Source organism: Microcaecilia unicolor, chromosome 3, assembly GCF_901765095.1.
Source record: "Microcaecilia unicolor chromosome 3, aMicUni1.1, whole genome shotgun sequence".
Classification (NCBI taxonomy): Eukaryota; Metazoa; Chordata; class Amphibia; order Gymnophiona; family Siphonopidae; genus Microcaecilia; species Microcaecilia unicolor.
In genome coordinates, this window is record NC_044033.1 from 374582942 (window position 1) to 374598537 (window position 15596).

General features: G+C 48.8%; 1 protein-coding gene across 1 annotated transcript in view; it reads right to left on the reverse strand.

Moving 5' to 3' along the window:
• The window catches only part of CAD (carbamoyl-phosphate synthetase 2, aspartate transcarbamylase, and dihydroorotase), a 448399-nt gene that overhangs the window by 229348 nt on the left and 203455 nt on the right, over positions 1-15596 (reverse strand). The window contains exon 21 of the mRNA XM_030198598.1: positions 9346-9528. Within this exon, the coding sequence (XP_030054458.1) occupies positions 9346-9528 (183 nt within the window). The remainder of the gene's footprint in view (positions 1-9345; positions 9529-15596) is intronic.

A 15596-nucleotide genomic window follows, 5' to 3' on the forward strand; every position in this document is an offset into this window, starting at 1 on the left:
AACATTTTGTAAAATTCCCCAGTAAAGCCATTGGGTCCCGGGGCTAAATGGGACTTCAGCTTCTTAATGGTCTGTTGTAGCTCTTGTGCCTGCACTGGCATATTTAATTTCTGTATAGCTTCTGCTGACAACCTAGGAGTGCGTACTTGGCGCAAAAAGTCTGCAATTAAGAACTGCTCCACCCTGGGTTGTCCCTTATACAAATGTTGAAAATAGTCAGTAAAGCGAATGATACATACCTGTAGCAGGTGTTCTCCGAAGACAGCAGGCTGATTGTTCTCATGACTGGGTTGACGTCCACGGCAGCCCCCACCAACCGGAACAAAACTTTGCGGGCGGTCCCGCACGCAGGACACGCCCACCGCGCATGCACGGCATTCTTCCCGCCCGTGCGTGACCGTTCCCGCTCAGTTGAATGACAAGCAAAGGAATGAGGAAAAACACAACTCCAAAGGGGAGGAGGGAGGATAGGTGAGAACAATCAGCCTGCTGTCCTCGGAGAACACCTGCTACAGGTATGTATCATTCGCTTTCTCCGAGGACAAGCAGGCTGCTTGTTCGCACGACTGGGGTATCCCTAGCTCTCAGGCTCACTCAAAACAAGAACCCAGGTCAATTTAACCTCGCAATGGCGAGGGCATAACAGAAATTGACCTACGAAGAACAACTAACTGAGAGTGCAGCCTGAACAGAACAAAATCGGGTCCTGGAGGGTGGAGTTGGATTCAAACCCCAAACAGATTCTGCAGCACCGACTGCCCGTACCGACTGTCGCGTCGGGTATCCTGCTGGAGGTAGTAATGTGATGTGAATGTGTGGACAGATGACCACGTCGCAGCCTTGCAAATCTCTTCAATAGTGGCTGACTTCAAGTGGGCCACTGACGCTGCCATGGCTCTAACACTATGAGCCGTGACATGACCCTCAAGAACCAGCCCAGCCTGGGCTTAAGTGAAGGAAATGCAATCTGCTAGCCAATTGGAGATGGTGCGTTTCCAGACAGCGACCCCTTTCCTATTGGGGTCGAAAGAAATAAACAATTGGGGGCGGACTGTCTGTGGGGCTGTGTCCGCTCCAGATAGAAGGCCAACGCTCGCTTGCAGTCCAATGTGTGAAACTGACGTTCAGCAGGGCGGGTATGTGGTCTGGGAAAGAATGCTGGCAAGACAATTGACTGCTTAAGATGGAACTCCGACACCACCTTCGGCAAGAACTTAGGGTGAGTGCGGAGTACTACTCTGTTATGATGAAATTTGGTATAAGGAGCATGAGCTACCAGGGCTTGCAGCTCACTGACTCTACGAGCTGAAGTAACTGCCACCAAGAAAATGACCTTCCAGGTCAAGTACTTCAGATGGCAGGAATTCAGTGGCTGAAAAGGAGGTTTCATCAGCTGGGTGAGGACGACGTTGAGATCCCATGACACTGCAGGAGGCTTGACAGGGGGCCTTGACAAAAGCAAGCCTCTCATGAATCGAATGACTAAAGGCTCTCCAGAGATGGCTTTACCCTCTACACGATGATGGTAAACACTAATCGCAGTAAGGTGATTCCTTACTGAGTTGGTCTTGAGGCCAGACTCTGATAAGTGCAGAAGGTATTCAAGCAGGTTCTGTGCAGGACAAGAGCGAGGTTCTAGGGCCTTGCTCTCACACCAAACGACAAACCTCCTCCACTTAAAAAAGTAACTCTTTTTAGTGGAATCCTTTCTAGAGGCAAGACAGACGCGGGAGACACCCTCAGACAGACCCAACGAAACAAAGTCTACGCCCTCAACATCCAGGCTGTGAGAGCCAGAGACTGAAGGTTGGGGTGCAGAAGCGCTCCGTCGTTCTGCGAAATGAGAGTCGGAAAACACTCCAATCTCCACGGTTCTTCGGAGGACAACTCCAGAAGTAGAGGGAACCAGATCTGACGGGGCCAAAAGGGCGCTATCAGAATCATGGTGCCGTGGTCTTGCTTGAGCTTCAGTAAGGTCTTCCCCACCAAAGGTATGGGAGGATAAGCATACAGGAGGCCGGTCCCCCAATGGAGGAGAAAGGCATCCGACGCCAGTCTGCCGTGTGCCTGTAGTCTGGAACAGAAGAGAGGCAGCTTGTGGTTGGTCTGAGAGGCGAAAAGGTCCACCGAGGGGGTGCCCCACTCTTGCAAGATCTTGCGCACCACTCTGGAATGGAGCGACCACTCGTGCGGTTGCATGACTCTGCTCAGTCTGTCAGCCAGACTGTTGTTTACGCCTGCCAGGTATGTGGCTTGGAGAAGCATGCCGAACTGGCAAGCCCAACGCCACATCCCGATGGCTTCCTGACACAGGGGGCGGGATCCGGTGCCCCCCTGCTTGTTGATGTAATGCATTGCAACCTGGTTGTCTGTCCGAATTTGGATGATTTGGTAGGATAGCCGATCTCTGAAGGCCTTCGGCGCATTCCAGACCGCTCGGAGCTCCAGGAGGTTGATCTGAAGATCTTGTTCCTGGAGGGACCACAGACCTTGGGTGTGGAGTCCATCGACATGAGCTCCCCAACCCAGGCGAGATGCATCCGTCGTCAGCACTTTCGTGGGCTGCGGAATTTGGAATGGACGTCCCAGGGTCAAATTGGTCCGAATGGTCCACCAGTGCAGCGAATTGCAGCAACTGAGGGACAGACGGATAACATCTTCTAGATTCCCGGCAGCTTGACACCACTGGGAAGCTAGGGTCCATTTAGCAGGTCTCATGTGAAGACGAGCCATGGGAGTCACATGAACCGTGGAGGCCATATGACCCAGAAGTCTCAACATCTGCCGAGCTGTGACCTGCTGAGACGCTCTGGTCTGCGAAGCCAGGGACAGGAGATTGTTGGCCCTCGCTTCGGGAAGGAAGGCCTGAGCCGTCTGGGTATTCAGCAGAGCTCCTATGAATTCCAGAGACTGGGATGGCTGGAGATGGGACTTTGGGTAATTTATCACAAACCCCAGCAGCTCTAGAAGGTGGATAGTGCACTGCATGGACCGAAGAGCTCCTGCCTCTGAGGTGCTCTTGACCAACCAATCGTCGAGATACGGGAACACATGCACTCCCAGCTTGCGTAGATACGCCGCAACCACCACGAGACACTTCGTGAACACCCGTGGTGCAGAGGCGAGCCCAAAGGGCAGCACACAATACTGAAAGTGCCGTGTCCCCAGACGGAATCGGAGATACTGTCTGTGAGCTGGCAGTATCGGGATGTGAGTGTAAGCGTCCTTTAAATCCAGGGAACATAGCCAATCGTCTTTCTGAATCATTGGTAGAAGGGTGCCCAAGGAAAGTATCCTGAACTTCTCTTTGACCAGGTATTTGTTCAGGCCTCTCAGGTCTAGGATGGGGCGCATCCCCCCTGTTTTCTTTTCCACAAGTGTATATATTAAAACTGACAAAATGGAGTCACAAATATAAAATGGACTCCAGAAGTGCAGCTGGAATAGCTGACACTGAAAATCTGACATTATAATAACCTTTATCAAGAATGTGCTGAGAGTCCTGAGAAAGAAGGGGGTAGAGGAACAGGATGTCTACAGCATGACCATGAGTTGAAAGTAAGAACAAAGGTTGGCAAGACATGTGAAACTTGTGTCTGATAGTACTGCATAAGGGAAAAAAAGGGGAGAGAAAGTTAGACGCCAGATGGCTTGAGATAAATTAGTAAAGAGCTAAATAACATGTAAGGGATGTGTGATGATGCCAGAATTATGTATATATAAGAAAGGAGACATTTGTATTAGCAAGCAACTTCATCTCTGTAACTGATGAGATTGTTTCTCCGTACTTGCTTCCTATGTAATATTCTTGCATAGCTCTGTCATGGAATTGACAGTTGAATAAAAACAAAAAATTATACAACTTTTCTGCTTTCATTTTTTATTCTTTTTTTATGGAAATACTCAGTAAACAGTTTAAACAAAGGGGTTTAAACACAAGGAAGTACCTGGAATAGAAGAATCCCTGCCCGGGTGGCACGGGCTCAACCGCATTGGCGCTGAGAAGGGCGGAGAGTTCCTCTGCAAGTACCTGCCTGTGATGGGAGCTGAAGGATTGGGCTCCCGGAGAGCAATTTGGTGGAGTGGAGGCCAAATTCAGGGTGTACCCGCACCGCACTATTTGGAGAACCCACTGGTCGGAGGTTATCAGAGGCCACCTTTGGTGAAAAACTTTCAACCTCCCTCCGACCGGCAGGCCGTCCGGCACGGACACTTTGATGGTGGCTATGTTCCCATGGATCCAGTCAAAAGCCCGTCCCCGGCTTTTGCTGTGGAGGCGCAGGGGGCTGCTTAGGCGCACGCTGTTGATGGGAACGAGCGCGCTGGGACTGTCCCTGTGCCTGGTGAGGCCTTTAGGCCGGCTGGGTGTACCTACGCTTGTTGTAGGCGTAGGGCGCAGCCTGCCGGGCCCGGGAAAAACGTCCACCTGCAGAGGTGGATGCTGAAGGCGCCCGGTGGGAGAGCTTGTCGAGAGCGGTTTTCCACTGGTGTGGTTGGTCCACCAACTGCTCGACCTTCTTGCCGAAAATGTTATCCCCCCGGCAAGGGACATCCGCCAGTCGTTGCTGGGTGCAGTTGTCCAGGTCAGAGGCACGCAGCCAGAAGAGTCTGCGCATCACTATACCTTGGGCCGCAGCTCAGGATGCCACATCACAGGTGTCATAGATACCCCTGGACAGGAACTTTCTGCACGCCTTCAGCTGCCTGACCACCTCCTGAAAAGGCCAGGACTGCTCTGGAGGGAGCTTGTCGACCAGGTCCGCCAGTTGCCTCACATTGTTCCGCATGTGAATGCTCGTGTACAGCTGGTATGATTGGATGCGGGTCACGAGCATGGAAGATTGGTAGGCCTTCCTCCGAAACGAGTCCAGAGTGCGAGACTCCCGCCCAGGGGGCGCCGAGGCGGTATCCCTCGAACTCCGTGCCCTCTTGAGAGCAGAGTCCACGACCGCCGAGTCATGAGACAATTGAGGCCGCATCAACTCTGGGTCAGAGTGGATCCTGTATTGGGACTCCGCTTTCTTGGGGATGGTGGGGTTAGATAATGGCTTCAGCCAGTTCCGAAGCAGTGTCTCTTTGAGGACATTGTGCAACGGCACCGTGGAAGACTCTCTAGGTGGTGATGGATAGTCGAGGACCTCGAGCATCTCAGCCCTCGGCTCATCCACAGAAACCACGGGAAAGGGAATGCAAATAGACAAATCCCTGACGAAGGAGGCAAAGGAGAGGCTCTCCGGGGGCGAGAGCTTCCTCTCCGGTGACGGAGTGGGGTCGGAGGGAAGGCCCACAGACTCCTCTGAGGAGAAATATCTGGGGTCCTCCTCCTCCCTCCACGAGGCATCTTCCTCGGTGTCGGACATGAGCTCTTGAAGCTCAGACCTCAACCGGGCCCCGTCTCGACTGCGAGGAACCACGTCCTCGGTGATGGCGTCGAGCGGTGGACTCCCGCGCCGGCGGGGACGAAGCTCCCTCCATCGACGTCAACAGGGACTCCACCTGCGTGGCGGTCGACACCAGCGCCGCAAGCGGCGTCGAAGGCCTCAGCATCGGGCTAGAGCACGCCGGCACCTCCATCAACGGCGTCGGGGGCGCAAGCACCCCGGTGCCGGCAGAGCCTGGCGCATCAGCCCTTCCAGAATCCCCGGAAGGATGGCTCGGAGGCACTCGTCAAGGCCAGCTGTCGAGAAAGGCAGGGGGGCCGATGTAGGTGTCGGTGCTGGAAGCTGCTCGGGTCCAGGAGACAGTACCGAAGCACCCGCGGACTGACGCAGCGACACCTCTTCAACCAAGGGGGAACGCTCCTCTCGGCACTGCCACTTCCTCGGCGTCGAGTCATCCCTCGAGGTGTCGGAGCTGGCAGCCCTGTGTGCCGTGGGCGACCGATGACGGTACTTCTTAGTTTTCTTTCGGTGCCCGTCATCGGCGCTTGGCGGTAGAGACGAAGAGAAGGTAGAACCCCCCCGGCCTCGAGGAATCGGGTCTGACAGGGTTCGGTCCCGATGGCCCTGGGTAGAGGAAGTGGCCGGGGCCGATTGCCCGCGCGGCCACATACTCCCGCCGGCAGGCCCGCGGCCCAACCGTACCTGTGCTTGGTGCCATCGTCGGTGCCGATTTCGTCGACATCGGTACCGGTACCGAAGATCCGGCCGTCGACACCGATGCCGTCGACGTCGAGGGGCCGGCGCAAGTTCCAAAAAGACGGTCCCGAAGAACTTGCCTCGCCACCTGTGTCTGCTTCCGTAAGCCGAGACACAAGGTGCACGTCTTGGTATTATGCTCCGGCCCGAGGCACTGGAGACACCAAGCGTGGGTATCGGTCTGCGAGATCTGCCGGTCGCACCGACCACACTTCTTGAATCCGCTCGGGACCTTTGAGGACATCGACGAAAAATCGCGTCGGTGAAGTCAAAGTCGTTGATGGTGGCGCTGAAAAGCACATCCGAAAAAGAAAAGGCCGCAACGAAGCGCCCTCGCGACTAAAAACGACGAGGGGGCTCTTTTTTTTTTTTTTACACAATGAAAAAGAAAAAGAAATACGCGAACGCGTACGAAGTGAGAAAAAGCTCATCCGGTTTCCGGGGCTGACAGAGAGAGAGAGACGGCAATACGTCTCTCTCCAGTGCGGAATAGAAAAAAACTGAGCGGGAACGGTCGCGCACGGGTGGGAAGACGGCCGCGCATGCGCAGTGGGCGTGCCCTGCGTGCTGGTGGTGGGGGCTGCCGTGGACGTCAACCCAGTCGTGAGAACAAGCAGCCTGCTTGTCCTCGGAGAAAGACCTGTATAATTTGTGTATGGTCAGTAACTACTCTACCCAATGGCAATTTGAGAGAGGAAATTACCTGGCTACCACTTCACTATTCTAGCCAACATCCTACCCGGCTTGTTTCCATACTTAGAAAATCCGTACTTTTGGTAAATGGTACTCCTGTATATTTGCTCATGTATTATTTAGAGCTATTTGGGCTGCTAAGTAAGTATCTTTCAAAGTACTTGTAGGATTACGCACATCAGCAGCTTTTGCTAATTTTAATTGACTTTCCAACGCCTCTATACCAAGAGCCAATTTTTTGCAATGAGCCACAACATAGGCGATAATCTCACCTCTTAACACCGCTTTTGCAGTTTCCCAAAAGAGGTTTGGGATGTCCAAGTGGCGCTTAGTCCCATTTTCCTACGAAATATTTACAAAAGTTTCTCTTTTGGGCTAGATATGTAGGAAACCGCCACCTGTAGTAGCACAGAAAATACCCGGGGCCTCTAAGTCAACCCAAAGTAAGGAATGGTCGGACACTGTCTAAGGCCCAATCACCACCTCTGTAACCGCTGGAAGCAAAGATGAAGACATGAAAATGTAATCTAGCAGCCTAGTAAGAGTGCCGTGTGCCTGTGACCTGTGTGTGAAGTCTAATTCCATGGGATGAAGCAATCTCTAGGCATCAATGAGATCTAGAGAAGTACAGAAATGGGACAACACCCCACGACCCGAACAGTCAGTCCTCGTTCCCTCAGACACAGACTTCATATCTATGTTCGGGTCAAGGACTAGATTCATATCACCAACTACTACTAGGGCATAGACCGCCATCAGATATAGCAGTCTATCTTGTAACCAAAGCTTCAATAGAAGATACCGCCCTGCAGAGTCTGTGGCCAACACTTCAACGGCACCAGCTAAGGATTTATTAAGAAGAACCGCTACACCCCCTTTTCTTGCAGAGGAGGACACATCAAAAACCTCACCCACCCAACCACGTTTCAGTTTCAAATGCTGTTGCACAGATTCAGCAGCAGACATCAGCCCATCCCAGGGAAAAGAAAATCCAACCTCGTTTCTGCCATCTCAAAGCCAAATTTGCGCACTGCAGACGGATCATTGACCTCATCACACAGGACTTCACCCTCCTCCAAACCCTCAGAAAAAACCCCATGCATGGAGGAGGCAGAGAACCCTGCTTGACCAAGGAGGAGAGGGAGGAGGCAGAGACCCTGCCTCAGGAACCATGTCCAGGCATCTCTTCTTAAAGGATCACCTTGCAGAAGCTGAGCAGCCTACAAGAACTCGTCTGAATCCACATGCTGTGGTAGCTCAGGAACCCCCTTGATGATGAGACCTCTTCAAATATGATTGATGAAGCAGTAGGATAAACTCTGGAGTAAAAACTCTCCAGGAGCCATAGATGCTGAGCCTGCACCAGTAGCAGACACCTTTGAGGACACAGAACGCCCAACAGCCTGAGAAACAGCCGAGGAAGAAAGAGAACCCTGTCCCTCAAACACTGCCCCTGTGGGAGACACCAGCTGCGGAGACAAGATGGCCACGGTTGCAGGGAGAGAAGGACCCATGTCTGAACTCGACCACTGAAGGACTGTACCAGAGAACCATCTATGCAGGAAAACTGCTCCTCCATGACAGGGACCCCCTCTGACGAGAAACATTTGGTGCAAGTCCCCAAACGTTTCAAGAAGCTGCTCGCCACTTCTCACAATGGGAGTAGCGCTTTACCGCCGCAGCCGCCAGCGCAATAAAAGAAAAAGAAAACTGGGAGTGCTAAGCACAACTAAAGATTTAAAGAGACACTCACCTGTTATGCAGGGGAATGAATAAATTCGCCTGTCTGGTGCAGTCACCGCCAAATTCAGCAAGCATCAACCTCCCTTTCTGAATAAACAGCCCACAACAGACAAAAGCTGTCTGTCTCTCTCTCCAAGGCCATTTTTTTTTGTGGTAGACACATTCTGTGAGGAACGAGTAGAGAAAAAAGGGCTAGAAAGGGTAACGGGGTGGGGGAGAAACCTGGCAAGGCGTACCCCCCTAAAGTTGGCACCAGACAGCTGAAGCACCCCCAAGCTCTACAGAACTGGGAAACTCAAGTGTTAATACCAGAGATGAAACCAGGAGATTGTGCAGAACTGTCTACTGCCTGTTGGAGATGAGATATACTGACTGGCCAGCAAAGGTACTGTCCTATAAGGTAGAGTTTAGTTCTATCTCTACCTGCTGGTAGATGGTCACAACCCACAAGTCTCTGGATTCATCTGCTGCCAATGCTAAAGAATTTTATTTTTTTAAACTATATTGGTCCATAAACAACATTTCTGAACATCACAGGCTGGTTGTGCTGATTCTATGATGCACTACAAGCTTTCTACATGGGGCAAGCATTGTGCAGTCAAGCAGAACGCCATGCAGAACTGCATGGCAGACACCTCCCCTTCAGATGTAAATGCATGATTGAACGTGTGCTAGGGGCCCCAGAAAATAAATTAAGGAGAATTTGAGCTGTGCTCAAGACCTATAATATTTCCCTTCCCTCCCAAGACTCCCTAAAGATTTGTGTGCTTACCTTGGCCTCCTGAATGAACTTGGAGATGACCACAGGGTATTCTTTGGACACAGCTACAGCACTGCTGAGAAATTTCTCCAGATCACTGTCTGAGTATGCCACGTTCATTGCTGCTCCACTGAGCACATAAGAGGGGCGCACCAGGCATGGATACCCCACCTTACTGCAAAACTGCACAGCTGACTGCAAAAAAAAAAAATTATAGCAATACATGAATACCTCAAAACCCTCTGTGGAGATAAGACAATAGTTCCCACTCTGTAGGGTGCAACCCTAAATGGGATGACAAAACCAGCAGAATAGCTATACTGGATCAGACCAGTGGTCCACCTAACCCATTATCCTGCTTCCAGCAGTGGCCAATTCAGGTCACAAGTACCTGACAGAATCCCAAATAGTAGCAAGATTCATGCTACTGATCTCAGGGACAAGCAGTGGCTTTCCCCCATTTCTATCTCAATAGCAGTCTATGAACCTTTCCTTTAGGAACTTGTCCAAGCCTTTTTTTTTTTAAACCCAGATACATTAACCGCTAATACCACATTCCCTGGCTACAAGTTCCAGAGCTTAACTATTGGTTGAGTGAAAAAATATTTACTCCTGTTCATTTTAAAAGTAATACCATGTAATTCCTTGAGTGTCCCCTAGTTTTTGTACTTTTTGAAAGAGAAAAAAAATCGATTTACGCTTATCAGTTCTATATCACTAAGGGGCCCTTTTACTAAGGCGTGTAGGCGCCTACACGCGTCCATTTAAAACTACCACCCGGCTACCGCATGCCCTTGGCAAAAACTTCATTTTTTACATGCGTCCAATACTCACCTCAGAAAATATTTTTTTTTATTTTCTACCTCGCTCTAACCAGGCAGTAATCAGCAGTGTATGTGCACTGATGATTACCACCCGGTTAACGTGTGAGACCTTAGAGCTAAGTCAATGGGTGACGGTAAGGTTGGAAGTCCAAAATAGACGCGCACCAATTTTTATTTTGCCGCTCGTCCATTTTCGGCAAAAAAAAAAAAAAAAAGGGTTTTCTTTTTTTTTTTTTTTTACAGACGTGCTGGAAAATGGACCTGTGTGCCTGTGTGCCTACACCAGCACAGGCCATTTTCGGAGCACCTTAGTAAAAGGACTCCTAAAAGTATTTTGTAGACCTCTGTCATATCCCCCCTTCAGCTGTCTCTTTTCCAAGATGAAGAGTCCTAATCTTTGTAGCCTTTCCTTATACAAGAGGAGTTCCAGCACCTTAATTATTTTGATCACCCTTCTTTGAACCTTTTCTAATTCTGCTTTTTTTTTTTTTTTTTTTTTTAAGATACAGCGACCACTATTGCACACAATACAAGGTATGGTCGCACTATGCAGCGATACAGAGGCATTATAATATTCTTGTTTTATTTTGCATCCCTTTCCTAATAATTCCTAGCATTTTGTTTGCTTTTTGGCTGCCACCACACACTGGACAGAAGATTTCAGTGTATGGTCTACTATGACACATAGGACACGATGCACAAAGGCAGCTGTAAAATATGTGGATGATCTCTATGATCCACTTGTCAGTTGTGATCTCTTCTCCAAAGACAATAGAGAAAACAATGGCCTGTGGGATATCAAGGACTGCTTCACCACTGTCACTGACTCCAATACTTTTTGATAAACCTGTGCTACCAATTACATCTTTTCATTGTTATTCTTGAATCATCACTTTCTTTCTCACTTGAAATCTCTAACATACTTAGAACAGGTTTTTATTTTCTTTGCAAACAGAGCTGTCCATAATTACATAGAGACTGATTCTCTGTATATTATTCTATGCATACATTAATGCCAGATATGATTACTGCAACAATTTTCGAGGATTTGACAAAATTCATTACTAATGCAATTACAATGGTTACCAATAGAATATAGGACAAAATGTAAAATACTGACCCTAGTTCACAAGATCTTGCATGCTGGTATACCAGCATATCTACTCTCATTATCCTATAGTCACCTACACACACTCTTCGATCTTTAAATCATAATAGACTTGTTCTCTCTCATCATTCTAAAGCCTATTGGGCTTCTACCAAAAGGTCAGCATTTTATTTTTTGGCACATGCCCTTTGGAACTCTACACTACTTTTCGTGCTGCACTAAAGACCTATCTGTTTGAAGCAGATTTTATAGCTGTCAAGAAATGCCTAGGACCCATCTGAGGCTAACTCTGTGGTCATCTAAAGGAGAGGGTCTGTCCCAGCACTGCTCAGGCATGCCTGCATCTGTGCACGTGCTCTACACTGGCATACCTTCCACCCCACCGCACAAGGTTCTTCTTGCCTCTGAGCCAGTCTCCCACCAGCAAGTTATTTTCCTGGTGGCTTCTAAGGACATTGGGGCCACAATCCCAGGGGTCCCACAGTTACTAGAAAACTCCCACAGACCAAGAACACAAACCACCAGGATTTTTAGTCAATCCAGGACAACAGAGCTAATAAACTAATAGGTTTATTATCAGAAAAGTGGAACAGTGAACGGTGAAAAAAAGGTGTAAATAGCAAACAATAACAGGTAAATTAACAGGTATCAACATTAAAACTAATTAGACACTTTCTTACTACTTAAGTAGTACCTAGAGAGTTCAGGAAAATAACTGCTCACAGGTTTTGAACAGGGTCTCTGTGCAGAGATCTTTACTCTCCACACTTCCTCTCTTACACTAGGGGAATCCAGCACATTCTGGCTGGATTTTGTACTTCAGGGCCAATCAGAGCCCAGAGAAGTAGCACACTAAGAGCCAGATGCACTAAGCTTTTACGTCAGACGGGGGCGGGCCCAAGAGGAGAGAGACGCGAAGGAAGACTGGGCACAGACAGAGGCATCAGCTGTTCTTCTTGCCCGTGCAGCGTCTTCACAAAGCGCTGCACGGGCCGGTAAGAGGGAGGGGGGCCCGATGGAGGGGGGGGGGGGGAAATGGCAGCGACGACCCCAGGAGGGGGCAGGGAACAGGGCGGAGGATGTCCGGAGGCGGAGCTGTGGGGCGAAAGAGTAGAGAGGAAGGGAGGGGGGCCGACCGAGTCTGCTGATTTTTGTTTTGCTTTTTAATTTATAATGCAGGGGGAAGCGGGGAGCAGCGGTGACCTGGGGCGGGGCGGCAAGGCCGTCCATACAGGACGCTCCTGACGAGCGCCTTTGCCCCCTCCTGATCCTTTTTTGAGTTTTGTTTTTATTTTGGGAGCCACGTGTTTTTTTTTGTTTTGACTGTTTGTGGCATGCGAAGAGCAGCCAGCATAACGCTTGGCTGCTCTGCGCATGCTTAAGGGGCCAATTACTGAAGGGGATTACAAACATATGATACATTGTACTTTTCAATACCGCACCGAACATTTCTGAGCTGTTTTTTTTTTGTGCATTCTTCGTTGTTTCAAATTCGTTAAGCACTTTTACGATTTAGATTTTTTAACGTTTGGTTGATGCATCTCCCCCTAAGAGGTATTTGGTCAATAGCACTGCAGGTTACTTTCACTCAGGGGTTATGCTGAAAGGAAAACAGTCAACAGCTTTAAAGCAGAGGACAGACACCACCTAATGGCCAAACAAGAGAAATACATGTCATAAAAACTAATACAAATCGCAGGCATGAAAAACCCGTTTTGTCACAATAGCTGATTAACTTTTCCTTTTTGTGAAGGATGAGTGTGCTGTAGTGCTCAGTAGCAAGATTACAGTTTTTCCAAGAGTGTGTATCTTGCTTTCTTTTTGGATGATTGTTTCATATTTTATTATGGAGTTCTGCTTTTATTTCCTTTTAAAACAATTTTTAGACACTGCTTTGATTTGATCGTCAAAAAAGGAGGTATATTAATTTTTATTTCCTTTTAAAACAATTTTTGTACACTGCTTTGATTTGATCATCAAAAAGGTGGTATATTATTTTTTTTAGTGATGGTCAGGAGAGGAAGTGTGACTGCTGGTTCATCTTTGGGGCCTGTACCTGTGCTCAGTGTTGAGGTTGTGCGGAGAGGGCCTCGACTCGTACTGATCCTTGGTGTGGTGGTGTCTGGTCAATTCCTTGTGTAATCCTACATAGAGGCTGGAGCTCAGGTGGCGCCTACCACTGTCTTCATCATCGTGTAGGTGAGCTCTGGGAGGACCCTGGCACCATGGACATGGAAGGAAGGTGCTTGCCATTATCATGGTGGTCTGCCTTGAGTAGCATGGACGGGAGCTCACCAGGATCATGGAGATAGCTGATACAGTTCTTGCAGGGGATGGGGGCTGGCCTTCCTTTTAGGATCCAGGGCTGCATCATGGGAACCAACTGGTTAAAGCTGGGAGAGAAGTCAAAGTTCAGAACCATGCAGAGGAGAGTCAGCATGAAGATGCTGCTGGAGTGGTATGTGGAAGTGGGTGTAGCACTGGAGCCCTGGCATATCCTGGGTTGTGGGGAAGGCCTCAGCTAGGCCTGCAAGGTTGACAGCATCATGGGCCTTGCCGGAGAGGGTCTCAATGGATGTTGTTGGTGTCTCATCTACATGACCAGATGCTGCAGCAGCCTTATTGGAGGAGGTGAAACTGAAAGCAGTGGAAGTCTGATCTGAGGGGACATGGCTGGAGAACTAATCTTGAAAGGTATGACTTGAGTGTCATGCTTGGGGAGACATTCTTCTGTAGTGAAGGCAGAAATCAATGATGTAGGGAAGTGTGATGGCACCAGAGGCAGAAGTCATGGGAATCTGTTTTATCTGTTTGTTTATTTAGATTTTGCTCACACCTTTTTCAGTAGTAGCGCAAGGTGAGTTACATTCAGGTATACTGGGTATTCATTATTTTGCTGCAACAAGAACATTCTTTAAAATCTGGATTCTGTGTTGCTCATGTTGGGCATGAGAAGAGCAGCAGATTGGTAGTGGAGAATAGTGATAAGAGCAAGAAAAAAGGAGTGGAGGAGTGGCCTAGTGGTTAAGGTGGTGGACTTTGGTCCTGGGGAACTGAGGAACTGAGTTCGATTCCCGGCACAGGCAGCTCCTTGTGACTCTGGGCAAGTCACTTAACCCTCCATTGCCCGCCGCATAGAGCCTGCCATGAGTGGGAAAGCGCGGGGTACAAATGTAACATAAATACATCTGTTAGAGCAGATGAAACAAAACTGGAGTGAAAATGGTGGGTAGTACAATGGGAGATGATTGGCACATGCTCAGAAGGGCCCTTTTTCAAGGTTTTTTGAGCTTTAGGAGATGCATTCCATTCATGGTGCTGTTCAATAATGTCACCAGCGTGTAGCTGACTCATTCTGCTTGCCCATGGAGAATTTCAGTTCACATGTCAGTAAGAGAATAAAAAAATGAATCCTGGCCGGAGACCTTAATATCCAGACCTTAATATCCAGCTTATAAAGGGCAATTCTATAACCAGGTGCTCATGGGTACATGCACTTTTGTGTACGTACAGAGAAAAGTAGTACTTACGTGAGTAAGTGCCTTAAGTGCCATTCTATAAGGGTGTGCTATAACATGCAATGAAAGGGGTGTACAAGTGGGTGGAGCTCCAAGTAAGATGCATACCTTATAGAATACGGAGTTATGTGTGCCCTTCCTGCATTTATATACACATAGTTATGCCAGGTTTATGGTTGATGTAACTAGGTGCCTAAATATTAGGCTTACCAATGCTGGGTTCCACTAGTATTATATAATGGAATCTGGGTGCACAGATGCCATTAAAAAATAGGTGCTCACCATGGTGCATCGGTGCACATAAACGGAGGTGCCCTTTTAATTATCACCATAATGTCCAGTTAGGTTGCTTAAAATTCAGTCTCCACCCCTCTCCCCCATCATCTCTTTCAACAAAGGAAAATGGAATCTTTGCTCCAGCAGGCCTCTGGGTAGAGGAGAAAACATCTAGAGAAAATACACAAAAGAACTTTGGGCTCACTCTCATTTGCCAGCCTCAAATTCAAAACAAAACATTACTCCTTTTAAACAAGCCCCCTCCCTCTTTCAAGGAGTATAAAAGAAAATGAAGGAAGGGGGAAGGCACTGCATTTCTTCTCCTGCAGAAGTACCCACCTTCATTGTTTTTGCTGATGGCCAAGATGCCTTCCCCAACACCAGAATGGCAAAAGAAGTCTCTTTGACCTCACTCATTGGTTCAGCAACCCCTTTAAGGATCCTGCACACTAGACTGCACTATGAACTGGGCCAGGGGACTCGTCGTTGAAATCAGCAACACCAAGTCTTCTGAGGAATAAATAATACTTATGTTTG